The sequence below is a fragment of the Coloeus monedula genome (genome assembly GCF_965178545.1).
Source record: "Coloeus monedula genome assembly, chromosome: 1".
Lineage (NCBI taxonomy): Eukaryota > Metazoa > Chordata > Aves > Passeriformes > Corvidae > Coloeus > Coloeus monedula.
Genome location: NC_138781.1, coordinates 155,880,825 through 155,893,053, shown reverse-complemented (window position 1 = coordinate 155,893,053; position 12,229 = coordinate 155,880,825). Strand labels below are relative to the sequence as shown.

Genomic DNA, 12,229 nt, shown 5'->3' with positions numbered 1-12,229 from the left:
CCTTTCTTTGCCAAATGTAAGAATTCCAGATGTTCTTCCGTGTATGTTCAAAGCATGCAGTCATGGAAAGCTCGCTTTCATACTTGTTCCAGAGGCAGATAAGAATGTTTGAAAGAGATGGTAATGTCCTAAATTTAAAGGAAAAAAGTCAGTAACACCTGTGAACTATAAATCTTTTTCCTGTTTATACTTTTCTCTTAGTTTTTCCTTTTTTGAATGCAAGTTTTTTGCCCTTGGTTGTACAGTGATATCTTCTGCCCTAACATACCACTGGCAGCTTCTCGAGCACCTTGTTTTGAAGCTGATGTTCAGCTGTAGAGACACAAATGCATATCAGACATAAGCTATGTGCAGCACGTCAGAGCCATAGTAATGTTTAATGGCTCTGGCTTTCAGACCAGGGGTACAACCCAATTTAAAAGCGTGAACGTGAGCTTGATAAATTCAGTTTACAAAATCTGAGCTCACAGTCACCTGATTTACAGTTGCAAAAAGTGAGATTACTTGCAAGAAAATGCTGGTAATTTTAATTTGCTCAGTATGAGTTAAAAATAAATAGTAGAAATTTAAACAACCCCTTAATTATAATGCTTCAAAGGGTAAAACAGTAGTGAATTGCACTCAGCATGCTTAGTGAGGTGATATGATGAGTATTGCTCTATGGATTCCTGGATTCCTTAGGCCAAGTTGGGGCTCTGAGCAACCTGGTCAAGTGGAAGGTGTCCCTGCCCATGGCAAGTGGATGTTCATTATGGTTCCTCCCAGCCCAAACCATTCTCTAATTCTGTATCTCCTACTTCATTCTAATAGAGGTTTATCTGGGTTTTCCACTTTCATGTTGTTCCCTTCTCACCTGACTACAAGCTCTAAGAATATTTGTTCTGTATTCTTTAAATTATTAAAACATGTACAAAGAGCAGTTTTTATTCTCAAAACTCCTCTGTGCCCAAGCCAACATTTAAAATAACAGACTTTCCACACAGGTACCTGTTCAAATGCAAAATCCTTTGGGATTTTAAACTAGAAGATGCTGCTGTCCCACATTTGATGTGGAGTAGCTGTAGTTAGAGTTTTAATGGTACTGTGTTTGTTACTCTGAGATTGTCAAGGACATTGCTGTGAAGATTGTTTAGTAATGTATATGCTGGTTAAAAAAACAAAACAAAAAACAGACCCAAAACACCAGCCTGAAAAGAGAAATACAATATTGCACAATGGTTTTGATATTTATGCTGTATTTTTTCTTTCAGGAAGGATGTTGGTTTGAGACGGTTTTTCCCGAAGAGTTTACTAGATTCAGTGAAGGTAATTACAGCTCCAGTCAATCCTATACTGCTGTAAAGAAAGAAGTGTCAGAAATCTGAAAACTGCATTTTAGTTTTCACTGTACAGTCCTAAGGGAATTGCTGTGCAGTTTTGCTTTGTGAAAAAACATCCAAGCTGTCTGTCGGATTGGTGGGATCTAAATCCCAGTAATGTAGCTGGCAGGACAAGGATAAAGTGATTCACATGGCCTTGCTGAGCTGCTGTGAGAGGGGCACAGCTCTGCCTCTCAGACCTTGGGGGTAAAAGTACAAAACAAGTCCTTGGAGCCTCTTGTATCAAATAACTTTTTTTTTTTTTTTTTTCTTCCCTAAAAGAAAAATGAGACTTCTGGAGAAAGAGGAAGGGGACTTGTAAGAAAAAAGAATATTTTACTGGGAACTTGATAAACCATGTTCTGCCTTCCTTGCTCAAGACTATCCAACTTATTCAAGGAAGATTTCCAGTAATTTCTGCTTATGTTAATCCTAGCTGAGACTATTAACATTACTTGAATCTCGTTCCCATTGAAGTCCATATGTTCTCAGAGTAAAAAATGCAAATTTTTCTCAACTTGTGTTGAAAAGGAGAATTAAGAATGGTCACCAAGTATTTTACATTTATAGGTGCCTCGATATGAATGTCCTGGTAAAATATCTCTTACAATTCATACATGAAAGTATAAATCACAAATTGCTATTTTGGAGCTGGTTTTGGTAAGCAGTGCTTTATAGAAAGACTAAAATTCAACTTCAGATTTGGAAAGAATCTGCATTGTGATTTAAATGGGTAAACACAAAAGGTCTGTCATGACAGGGTTTTGTTTCAAAAGACTTGAAAATCAGAAGCTAATGAAGTCAAGTGGATTTAAGTAATCCCCTCTGCATTTTAATTTGAGCAATTATCTGAAACTGTATTTTCTGCTAACGGGAAAATTGTGGTAAAAGGCTCCAGACGTAAAAGTATGAATAACTGTCTCAAAAATAATATTATGGAGCCAGAAAACTGACTGACCAAGAAAACTGCACTTTGGAAATCCTGAACTGGGGAGAAAAGAAGTAGCAAGAATTGCCAGAAGGTAAAGCTGAGTGGAACCTTGTAAAGACATGAAAAAAATTGTTGGACATATGAAGAAGAAAAACAAGGGAAGGAAAAATGTGTCTGCTTTTTAATGAAAATGAAATCCCTATTCAAAATAACACAGGATTGGTCCAAATTCTTAAATTACTCTTCCACTTTGTGGAGACCAGGGAATTTGAACTGGCAGGCAAAGAAGGGTTCCTGATAGCCATGAAATATAAAAAAAATTATTTCTCTCAATTCTCTCTCCTTGAACAAACACAGAGAGGGAACAATGGTTCTTAGACATGCTTTTAAGAGCAAGTTTTTAGTGCATTTTGCTTGAAGTTGCCATTTGCAGACATTTCTGATAGATGCTTCTGTTGTGGAAAAGGTGTGTTTTGGGGACTGTTCAGCCTGGAGAGGAGCAGGCTCTGGGGAGACCTGAGAGCTCCTTCCAGTGCCTAAAGGAGCTAAAAGAGAGCTGGAGAAGGACTTTGGACAAGGGATGGAGTGACAGGACACAGGGAATGGCTTCACACTGACAGAGGGTGGGGTTAGATTGGATATTAGGAAGAAATTCTTCCCTGTGAGGGTGGTGAGGCCCTGGCACAGGTTGCCCAGGAAAGGTGTGGTTGTCCCATCCCTGGAAGTGTTCAGGGCCAGGCTGGATGGGGCTTGGAGCAGCCTGGGGTAATGGAAGATGTCCCTGCCCATGGCAGTGGGGTGGAACAAGATGGTCTTTAAGGTCCCTTCCAACGCGAACCAGCCTATGACTCTAATGGACTTTATATCTTTACACCTTGCTCATGATCCTAAAATTTAAAGTGACCAATTCTTCTTGGTGGACTGAAAAGAGTCAGATAATGTATGCCAGTATTCCTGGCAGTAAAAATGATGCTGGAATTGGTCAGGAAAACATGGGCAGAGCAAAGTATGTTTCATCAACTGAGTGGCTGAAATACTTGGGACACCTTGAGCTGGCAAATTCTTTCTTATTTTGTTGTGTCTTGCTCCTGGTATTTGCCAGTGATAAGCTAAGGCTGAGGGTTGCAGTTCCCTTGAAGTTGGTTTTCTCTGTAAAAATAAAGATAACAGGGAGGTACAATGGAGGGTGTTTGAGTCCTAACAAAGCCTGAGGCAGCTCTGGGTGCACGAGGGAAGTTTCCTGGCTGCCAGGGGCTTTCTTACCCTGTCCAGTTCTGCAGCCACCTTAATGATCCACCTGATAATTGGTTCTGCTAAATTGACACAATAATTGGAAATTACACCAAAGTCACAGATTTCTTTGTTAATTTGACAACATAGTATGTGGTAGAGGGTTTTTTTCCAACCTATATGTGCATCATTGCAAAGCAGATCATTTTGTGCATATGCAACACCCTTGGATCACTGCTACTGGAGTAACTCCCCCTGAACACTCCACATAAACATTTCTGGCTGTTTTGACTTCTGAGCGTTCTGTAAAGGCTTGCTAAAAATGAGTGCCTAATCTGGCTGGAAGTGCTAACGACAAAAGGAAGTTGGTATTTGTGTAGTGCCTGTAGCTGTTAACAGGCAGTGTGGGAGAATAAAGAGTTTTACTGCCGTTAAAATGGGACATTCAGATATGTTTGGATGGAGGACCATTGGTAATTCCTGTCTTAACCTTGACATATTGCAAAGAAAAGCATGGTTTTGCTTTCTGTCATTATTGTTAGTTGGAAGATGTATTAGAAATGGGGTTTTAAGCCCATTCAGTCACTTTATGCAGATGTTTTTATTCATAATTCTTGTTGGCTTGTTCAGTGGGGGAGCATCTTAGAGATACTGCTTCTCAGATCCTGTTTTTATTTTCATATGAGTGGCTGCCTTTCCAGGGATTATACATTATATACAGGCAGATAATTCACTTTTTTAAAATCTTAGTTTAGCTCTTCTTTGTGCTGCTCTAAGTGGTTATTTCTACCCTGAAAACAGTTAATAAAATGCTGGACAACAGAGTTAATACAGTTTAATTTGAATGTTAAGTTTACTTTTTACATGCAGTCTACTATTTAAATTTCATCTTTTTATATTGAAGCTTTTTTTCATATTATCAGACTGAAAGAGTCCACTTTATTATGGATAGTCTAAGTCATTGTGTGCAGAAATTAAGATACAGCTACAGCTGGCTTGTTATTACCAGCTAAGAGAGAGAATGGTGATTTAGATTTAAAACTTCATATGAAGGTATAAATTGCTGTGGTTTTGTATTGGGACACAGTTCAGAAGGTGGGAGAAATGAGGAACCTAGAGCAAATACTCCTGGAAGGGTTAACATGTGGTCTTTATTATAACTTACTCAAGACATTATTAGTTAGATATCCTTGCTATAATATAGCAGAAATAATTTTGATCTTAAGTACAAGTTAAAAGGCAGACTTGCTCCTTACATTTTGAAGCTCTTTTTTTTTTCCTTGAGAATTGTCTGTATCTCATTGATAAAGACACTGGTAGTGCTACTAAGTGACCAAGACCCTTAAAATGTCCCTCAGTGATTAGGTTTAAAATAATTGTTCTCTAAATGTTTCAATACACAGGCCAAAACACTACGGAAATTAATCCAACAAACATTTCGACAATTTGCCAACCTCAATAGAGAAGAAAGTATTTTGAAGTTCTTTGAGATCCTCTCTCCAGTGTACAGATTTGACAAGGAATGCTTCAAGTGTGCTCTTGGTGTAAGTAGAGGAATGTGACAGTCACCAGAATACGTTCTGGAGTTAGAAATCTAATTGCTTTTGCTTAGTTCTACAGTAATTGCTTGCTTAGTTCCTGTTTTCATATAGAAACATTAGCAACATTAGCAACAAGTCATATTTATTGATTTTATTTAGAACTTTCTCTGTTGACTGCTTAAAAAAAAATGCATCGTTCATTAGTTGGGTAAGAATTGTATGTAAAATTAAATATTTTTATTGATGCTTTGTTTGTGAAGGTCAAGCACTTTTTCAGCTGTTTCCATGAGGAAATGAGACTTCCCAACTTCTGTTTGTAAATTTTTCTCTAATGCCTGTTGATCTCTACCTATTTCAAGCAAATTTTGAGGAAGGGCCCTAAGTCTGGAGGGTTTGTGAAAATGGAGACTACAGCAGAAATTAAAACTTGAATATCAGTGTCCACGAGAAGAGGAAATGCAGGAAATCCATAGTTCTCATGTAGACCTAAGATAAAACACATGGAAATGCAGTTTGAGTAGCAGAGTTCCCCAAGAAACCAGTCATGAGGGCTTTTGCCACTTACAGAATTACTTGATTTTAATATAATTTTAATTTGTTTGAAGAATTGAAAAGCTTGTAGATATTAATTACTATAACCTGTAATTATAATTTTGGAGGAGAGTATTCCATAGCAAGGCCTTGTCTTACTGTTGAAATTTTGCCCTTTCTCCTTTTGACTCTCAAGTCAAGCTGGATTATTTCAGTGGAACTGGCAATTGGCCCAGAAGAAGGAATCAGTTACCTGACAGACAAGGGTGCAAATGTAAGTCTGCTTCTGTTTTGTGGGGCTTTTTCTCAGTCACTGTGTTAACAACCACGACCTGTTGTGAACTGAACATCACAGAAAGGGGAGTGACAAGTGTGATCTCAGGGTTAAACACAGCTGAGCTGGGAGCTCAGCATGTAGAGCTCTTAGTCAGATATTAATTTGTGATTTGGGATCAGAGGAGAGGCACTGGTGTTAGGTACAGAGTCAGTGTCAGCCTTAGCACTGAATTTGTTGGCTTTTCTACCCAGTGAAGTGCTCATTTGCAGAACTTGAAGCATTGGTGGGGACTTTTTACCAATGAAACGTGAATTATTCTGAGTTTTTCTCCTTCTTAGGAATGTGTAAATGCAGAGCTTGTTTAACCAGTTTGTGTGCCCATTTGTGCAGGCCCTGCTTATTTACTTTCTTCATACCCTTCTCAGCCTTTTCCTTACCTGATATTGACTGTATTGCAGTATTTCCTGTGCACCCCCACGGTGCAAGGGAGCTCTGTCCAGACAGATCCTTCAGCAAAGTGTTTGGGAACTTTACAACCACAACTTAAGCTGAGCCCATGTCCAGCTTTCTATTGTAATGAATTCAAAAGTAGTGAAAAGATGGGGGAATCAGGAATACACAGCTAAGAACATACCTTTTCCAGCAGTCTGGAGGGATGTTGGGAATGTGTCAGCACGGGTTCCGTGTGGCTTTTTACGTGTTTAGTTTTCTCTGTTGACATCCAAGAGGTTGTTCCCACTTCAGTGTGCATCTGGTGTTACTCAACAGTGACCTCTGTGGGCACAGCGGAGCTGGGCTCGTTTTCCAGACACTGGATATTTGTGTGTTGTTAGCCAGTGGTAATGAAACCCTAGAAAGAAACAGAGAACAGATCTCTGCAGGTGTAGTTTGGAGATCAAAGTCTCCCTGTGCTTTTTCAACACCAGGGATAAAGGCAGGCTATTTTGCTGTATTTTTTTTTCCTCACTTTTTGCACTGTCTTTCTGCAGCCAACCCATCTAGCAGACTTCAATCAAGTGCAAACCATTCAGTATTCAAACAGTGAAGACAAGGACAGAAAAGGGATGTTGCAACTGAAGATAGCAGGTGCACCTGAGGTATGTTATTGACAGTGGTGATAAACTTGCAACTGACTTTGTTTTTGCTTGCAAGGAGTGGGATTTAGTATAGTCTTAACGTGGATATTCTCTGTATTGGACTTTTGTTCCAAGTTTGGTTTTAAAACAGATTTAGAGTTCATTACATGTTTTAGGTTTTGCATCTGGTGCTTGTAGACTTTGGTATTCACAGAACAAGCTTGATATAAAACCAGTATCTCTTAAATGCAGTTTAATAGCAGCCTGTGCATATGTACTGCATCCTAGAGAGGAAGCAGCAATTCCACTTTTGTGTAAAGGGGAAATGTGAAAGAAGGAAAATTTGTTCCCTCATACTACATGGAGGCAGTGCTGGAAGTGAAATCAAATCTTTTCCTAGGTCCAGTGCACCAGTAAACAGTGGTAGAGCAGGATTGAGGGAGAGTGGCAGATCAGTGAAGAGGATGATGAATGTTGGTGGTATTAAAATTAATAGCTTGTCTGTGTGTCTCTCATCTCTTTTTCTACTGTACATATTTCTTCTTTGAAATTGGGAAGGGTTGTTTTTAGGCCAAGAATAAATTGCTGCAGAGGGCGGGGAGAAAAGATACCACCTGTAAGAACTTTAAGGAAAAAACAGCTCCTTCAGAGTTGTCTTAATTACAAGCCTGAAAGCCATAGCAGTTGTATTCAACAGTGATTTACACTTCATAAGCCCAAATTAACACTACATTTAGGTGGAGGGTTTTACCAACTGTGCTTTCTGGGCCTCCTGTTTGAAATTTGCTGCACAAAAGGCAAAGCAAGAATCTCTCTGGTGGTTCCCTGCTCACCCATATTCTTCTGTTTACGGTTTGCAGGCGTGTGTAAGGTTCTGATGCAATGACACAGCTGTTCCCCTCAGTGTTTGCAACTACAATAATTCCTCTTTGTTGGTGCCTTGTTTTTTTCCCTTCTGTAGCCTCTGACAGTGACAGCACCATCCTTAACCATTGCAGAGAACATGGCTGACCTGATCGACGGCTACTGCCGGCTGGTGAACGGAGCCACGCAGTCCTTCATCATCAGGCCTCAGAAAGGTAAGGAGAGCTTCATCCTCACGGCTACTCAGAGGTTATTTTGCATTTGAATACAAGACAAGAGGTAGCAGCAGGACCCTCACTTGGAGGCTCTTTTCTTTCTGGGAGGAGCCATGAGAAACACTGATAGTAAATTGTCACTCCATCAAAAATTGCTTAGTGGTTGATCGTTAAGACTGGTTTCAGTAATCCATGCTTTACACTAATTCCAAACTTAAATTGAAGAAGTAAATTATAATAATTAAAGGCACTCCTAACAAGGGTGCATTATCTCATAAAATGATTCCCTAATATACAAGTGGAAATTCAGAGAGGTTGGTTAGAATGCATTTGGATAAGGTTCTGACTGGTGATAATTATGTCGTTTCTGCCTTTTCCTAGATACTCAAAACATCTCCATTTAAAAAATAAAAGATCTTGAGAGGTCTCATGAGTTTCTCTCATAAAGTAGAAGTAAAGCAGAGATACATTTTATAGTGTCTGTCAGTTGTTTTTGTAGCAACTCACCAGGTAGAAGCAGTGAGATGAGGTTACAGGTACACCAAGTTTTAGAGAGAATTTAATTAAATTTATTAGACTTTTCAGACAGCTTTAATTAATGAAAAATTCTCAGGCAAAACTGTTTAAGAATGAAATTTTCTTCTTCCCTGTTGTTCTCCTTTTTGCTCGTGGAAATTCATCCAACTTTTCTGCTTTCTAAAACAACAAACTATTTCCTTCTTCCCTCTTTTAAAGGGAAAGAAGAAAGGACATAAACTATCCCAGCATCTCTTCAATGTGAAACTGAGTCTCTTTTAGCCACGTTCTTGCTTTTTTCTGCCACAGGTTTTCCGTGGGGTCATGTTGTTAACATAATTCAGGTCTTTTCCAGGTCCATGTATAACATCCTGCCTGTGCATGGCTCAAAAACTCCCCAAACTTACATTTGGTCATTCAGTAAAAAAGAGATGTGATCTTAGGGTGTTAGATGTCTTGACAGAAAATGGCAATTGTTCAAATTATTCTTAAATTTGCATGGATTTTGGTATTTCTGACCCTTAAGTGTGTGTGAGTGGCCTTTAGCTCCAGCACAAGCAGCTAAGTTAAAACCTGTGTTAGTTGTGCAACCTTACCTCCACACAAATGAAAATCTTCCCCCTCCACACAAGTGAAAATCTTCCCTCAACACATACTTAGCTCTCCAAGCCAACCTGGTGCACAACTCAGTGATGATGAACCATTGGTCCCAAAATCTGACACTAAAAGGATAAACTAGCTATCAGTGATAATAATAGTTTATTGTTCTAAAAATAAAATAGGCATCACAATCCAAGATCTTCATGTCACTAGACTTGTCTCTGGCTGTGAGTATAGGCCTTTTGTGTCTCTTGTTTTCTGAGAAGTCATGGTTTGGGGTTTCCTATAATCATTATTCACTCCCAGAACTTTCCTTCTTATGCCACTGGATTGGCTTGTTTTCCAACCTGAGCTGTTGTAGCCACAGTTGGTCTTCTAAAACTTTCTCATGTCTTTACACATGACCTCTTCCCTGAATTAATGGATAGCTCTGACTGTCTCTGCTTTTCCTTTAGGGGCACATGTGGACTTTGTTGGGTTCTTGCCACTTCCACACTGGTGGTGGTGCCCATCAGAATTGACTTGTTCATTTGCAGTTTTTCTTCCTAATTCCTGTCTTGTTCTGACCTTTCTTACTAGCAGCTGTTACGTCTTCTAGGCTCACTGAGCTCTCTGAGGGGCATTATCTCTGATTTGCCTGTGCCTTGCACTGAGGTTTGCTGGTAGGTGTGAATGCAGGATAAATCAGTGCATTTAATGCAGGGTGTTTATTTGTGTGCTATTCTTACAACACAGAAATTTAACATGGAGCAAATGAGCAGTGATTGAACAGGAACATCAGGTAGCACTTTGGGAATACTCCTCTTTATGCATACATGAAGAGAACCCCTCTAGTTAAAATAAATTCTGAGTTTCTTTTGTCTTGGGTTCCTTTTTTTGAAGTTCATATCAATACTCAACATATACATTAATCATTTTATGGGAGAGCTGTCCCCATCATGGTCTGCATTCCCAGATCCCTCCCACAGTGACCTTTGATTGTATAAGACACATCAGAAACAAATCATGAAGCAACTCTTGATCCCACAGATGTTTTATCCCCTTTTTGAGCTTTCCCATCCCTTCTTTGCTGTGAATTTACATTTATTGCAAGTGTCCTCGTAAATTGTCCTTCTTTATTACTAACAGAGCCTGTTTTTGTGAGACCTGTCATGCTATCCAGTAATGATCCAGTCCCTCTTAATTTGGGGAGAGCACTTGGTAATATTTAAGATGTGGACAGTATTTGGCATTTTCCCATTCAATTTATTTTTCATAAATATTTTGATAGCCCGGTCCCTTTAGACCAATATGGAACCGTTACACTTAACATTTTTATTTCCATTATCATACCTCTTACAGGCCAAGAACACAAATGAAAAAATTCATAAAAAGTTGAACTGATTATCAGCTTTTAGGTTATGGAGTGTTTATCACTCTCTACAACTACTTGAAAGGAGGTTGTAGCCAGATGAGGGTTGGTCTCTTCTCTCAAGTAACAGGACATGAGCAAACAGGCTCAAGTTGCTCCAGAGGAGGTTTAAATTGCATGTTGGGACAAATTTCTTCACCAAAAGTGTGGTTAGGCATTGGAGCAAGCTGCCCGTGGAAGTGTTCAAAAATACCAAAACTAAATAGTTCATGAAGTTATTCATTTAAGTGCTTTTTGTTTTACGCAGATTTATCCTGGGCATCATTTTCATTTTAATGGAATGGCAACATGTGTTTCCATTCTTAGGAATGTTACCTCTTTACCTCTGTTACCTCTTTAGTTTGACCCCTCACTGATTTTGCTTTCACAATAATTTCAGTCAGATGAGGAGAATTTACATTCCTCCTGGCTGGGGCCACTGGAGCTGCCTGGGACCTGCTGTGTCCAGCATGGAGCTCTGCTCCGAGTGGAAACACCTGGACAATCCAGTGGAAGCCCCACTACAGCCATGCATATCCCATTTCTTTAAAAGAATATAGAATTGGGCAAAATTGTTGTGGGTTTCAACTTGTGAAAAACAACATATGCCTTAACTGGGATGCTGTTAGTAAGAAATTTTGACTTCAGACCTGCAGGGGTACTAATGAATATTTGGTCTTTTATTTGGGATATAAACTGTAAAAGGATGAGCACCAAGTTGGGCAGCAACTCCTGAAGTGAGCAGTTTGTATCCAGAGAGCGCGTAGGCGTCTGCAAGATCAGGAGTTCCATGCAGATTCTTTTTTTCTTTAATTATATCCAGTGATCGAGGAGGGGAAGAATCACAGAAGAGTGACAGAATAGTTCAGGTTTGTGATACTTTTAAATTTCATCTAGTTCCAACCCCCCCCTGCCACGGGCAGGGACACCTTCTGCTATCCCGGGTTGCTCCAAGCCCTGTCCAAGCTGGCCTTGAACACTTCAGGGATAGAGCAGCTACAGCTTCTCTGGACAACCCCGTTACTACTCCTCTGTGCACCTCTGGTACTACTTAATAGTGCATGAGGTTTTTTTGATTCCTGGATGCCTTTTTGTGTTTTTTTTTTTTTTTTTCCAAACATCTGCCTGCTTTTTCAGTTTCCTTTGTCCTTTTACAGCCCTGCACTTGACACACATCTTCAGCAGCCGAGTGGGATGTGTTGTCCCTGTAGCCAGTCCTTCTGCAGGCACCAGGCTGTGGCTTCCAGGCAGTTCTGGGTGCTCCTTCCTTCTTCCCAGGGCTGAGCCTGCTTTGTCCAGATCTGTCAGCCCCATCAGCTCAGAGGACAAAGGTCCAGATCTGTTGCTCTGATGGTAATGAGCACAAAGCCAGTTATATCCGGTGGAATTCAGCTGAGGATGGTGAACAGGGAGATGATCAGGTGGAACAGTTGTGGATATGGTGGCCCCATGTGTGCTGCTCGGTTTCCCAATGGATCTGGAAGCAAATAACTCATTTAACTTGGGTCAGTCTTTGCTTTTCTCTGTCTATCCCTGTTTTTTCCTCACAGTTTTCCAGACTGCTTCAATGCTTGTCACCTTTCCTTCACTTCCTTCACTTTTCCTTCAATTCCTTCACCTTTCGCTTTTCATCTTCTTCGAACTCATTGAATGCATCATGCTATTACTCAACTTACTGTGTAAGACCACTTCTATTCACA

The 12,229-nt window shown here is 39.8% G+C and overlaps 1 protein-coding gene across 12 annotated transcripts in view; it reads left to right on the top strand.

The window, feature by feature from the left end:
- The window catches only part of PTK2 (protein tyrosine kinase 2), a 194,117-nt gene that overhangs the window by 122,000 nt on the left and 59,888 nt on the right, over window positions 1-12,229 (top strand). For all 12 annotated transcript variants that reach the window (XM_082284812.1, XM_082284809.1, XM_082284819.1 and 9 more), the window contains 5 exons: window positions 1,251-1,305; window positions 4,923-5,063; window positions 5,788-5,865; window positions 6,858-6,965; window positions 7,906-8,023. In XM_082284812.1, the coding sequence (XP_082140938.1) occupies window positions 1,251-1,305; window positions 4,923-5,063; window positions 5,788-5,865; window positions 6,858-6,965; window positions 7,906-8,023 (500 nt within the window). The remainder of the gene's footprint in view (window positions 1-1,250; window positions 1,306-4,922; window positions 5,064-5,787; window positions 5,866-6,857; window positions 6,966-7,905; window positions 8,024-12,229) is intronic.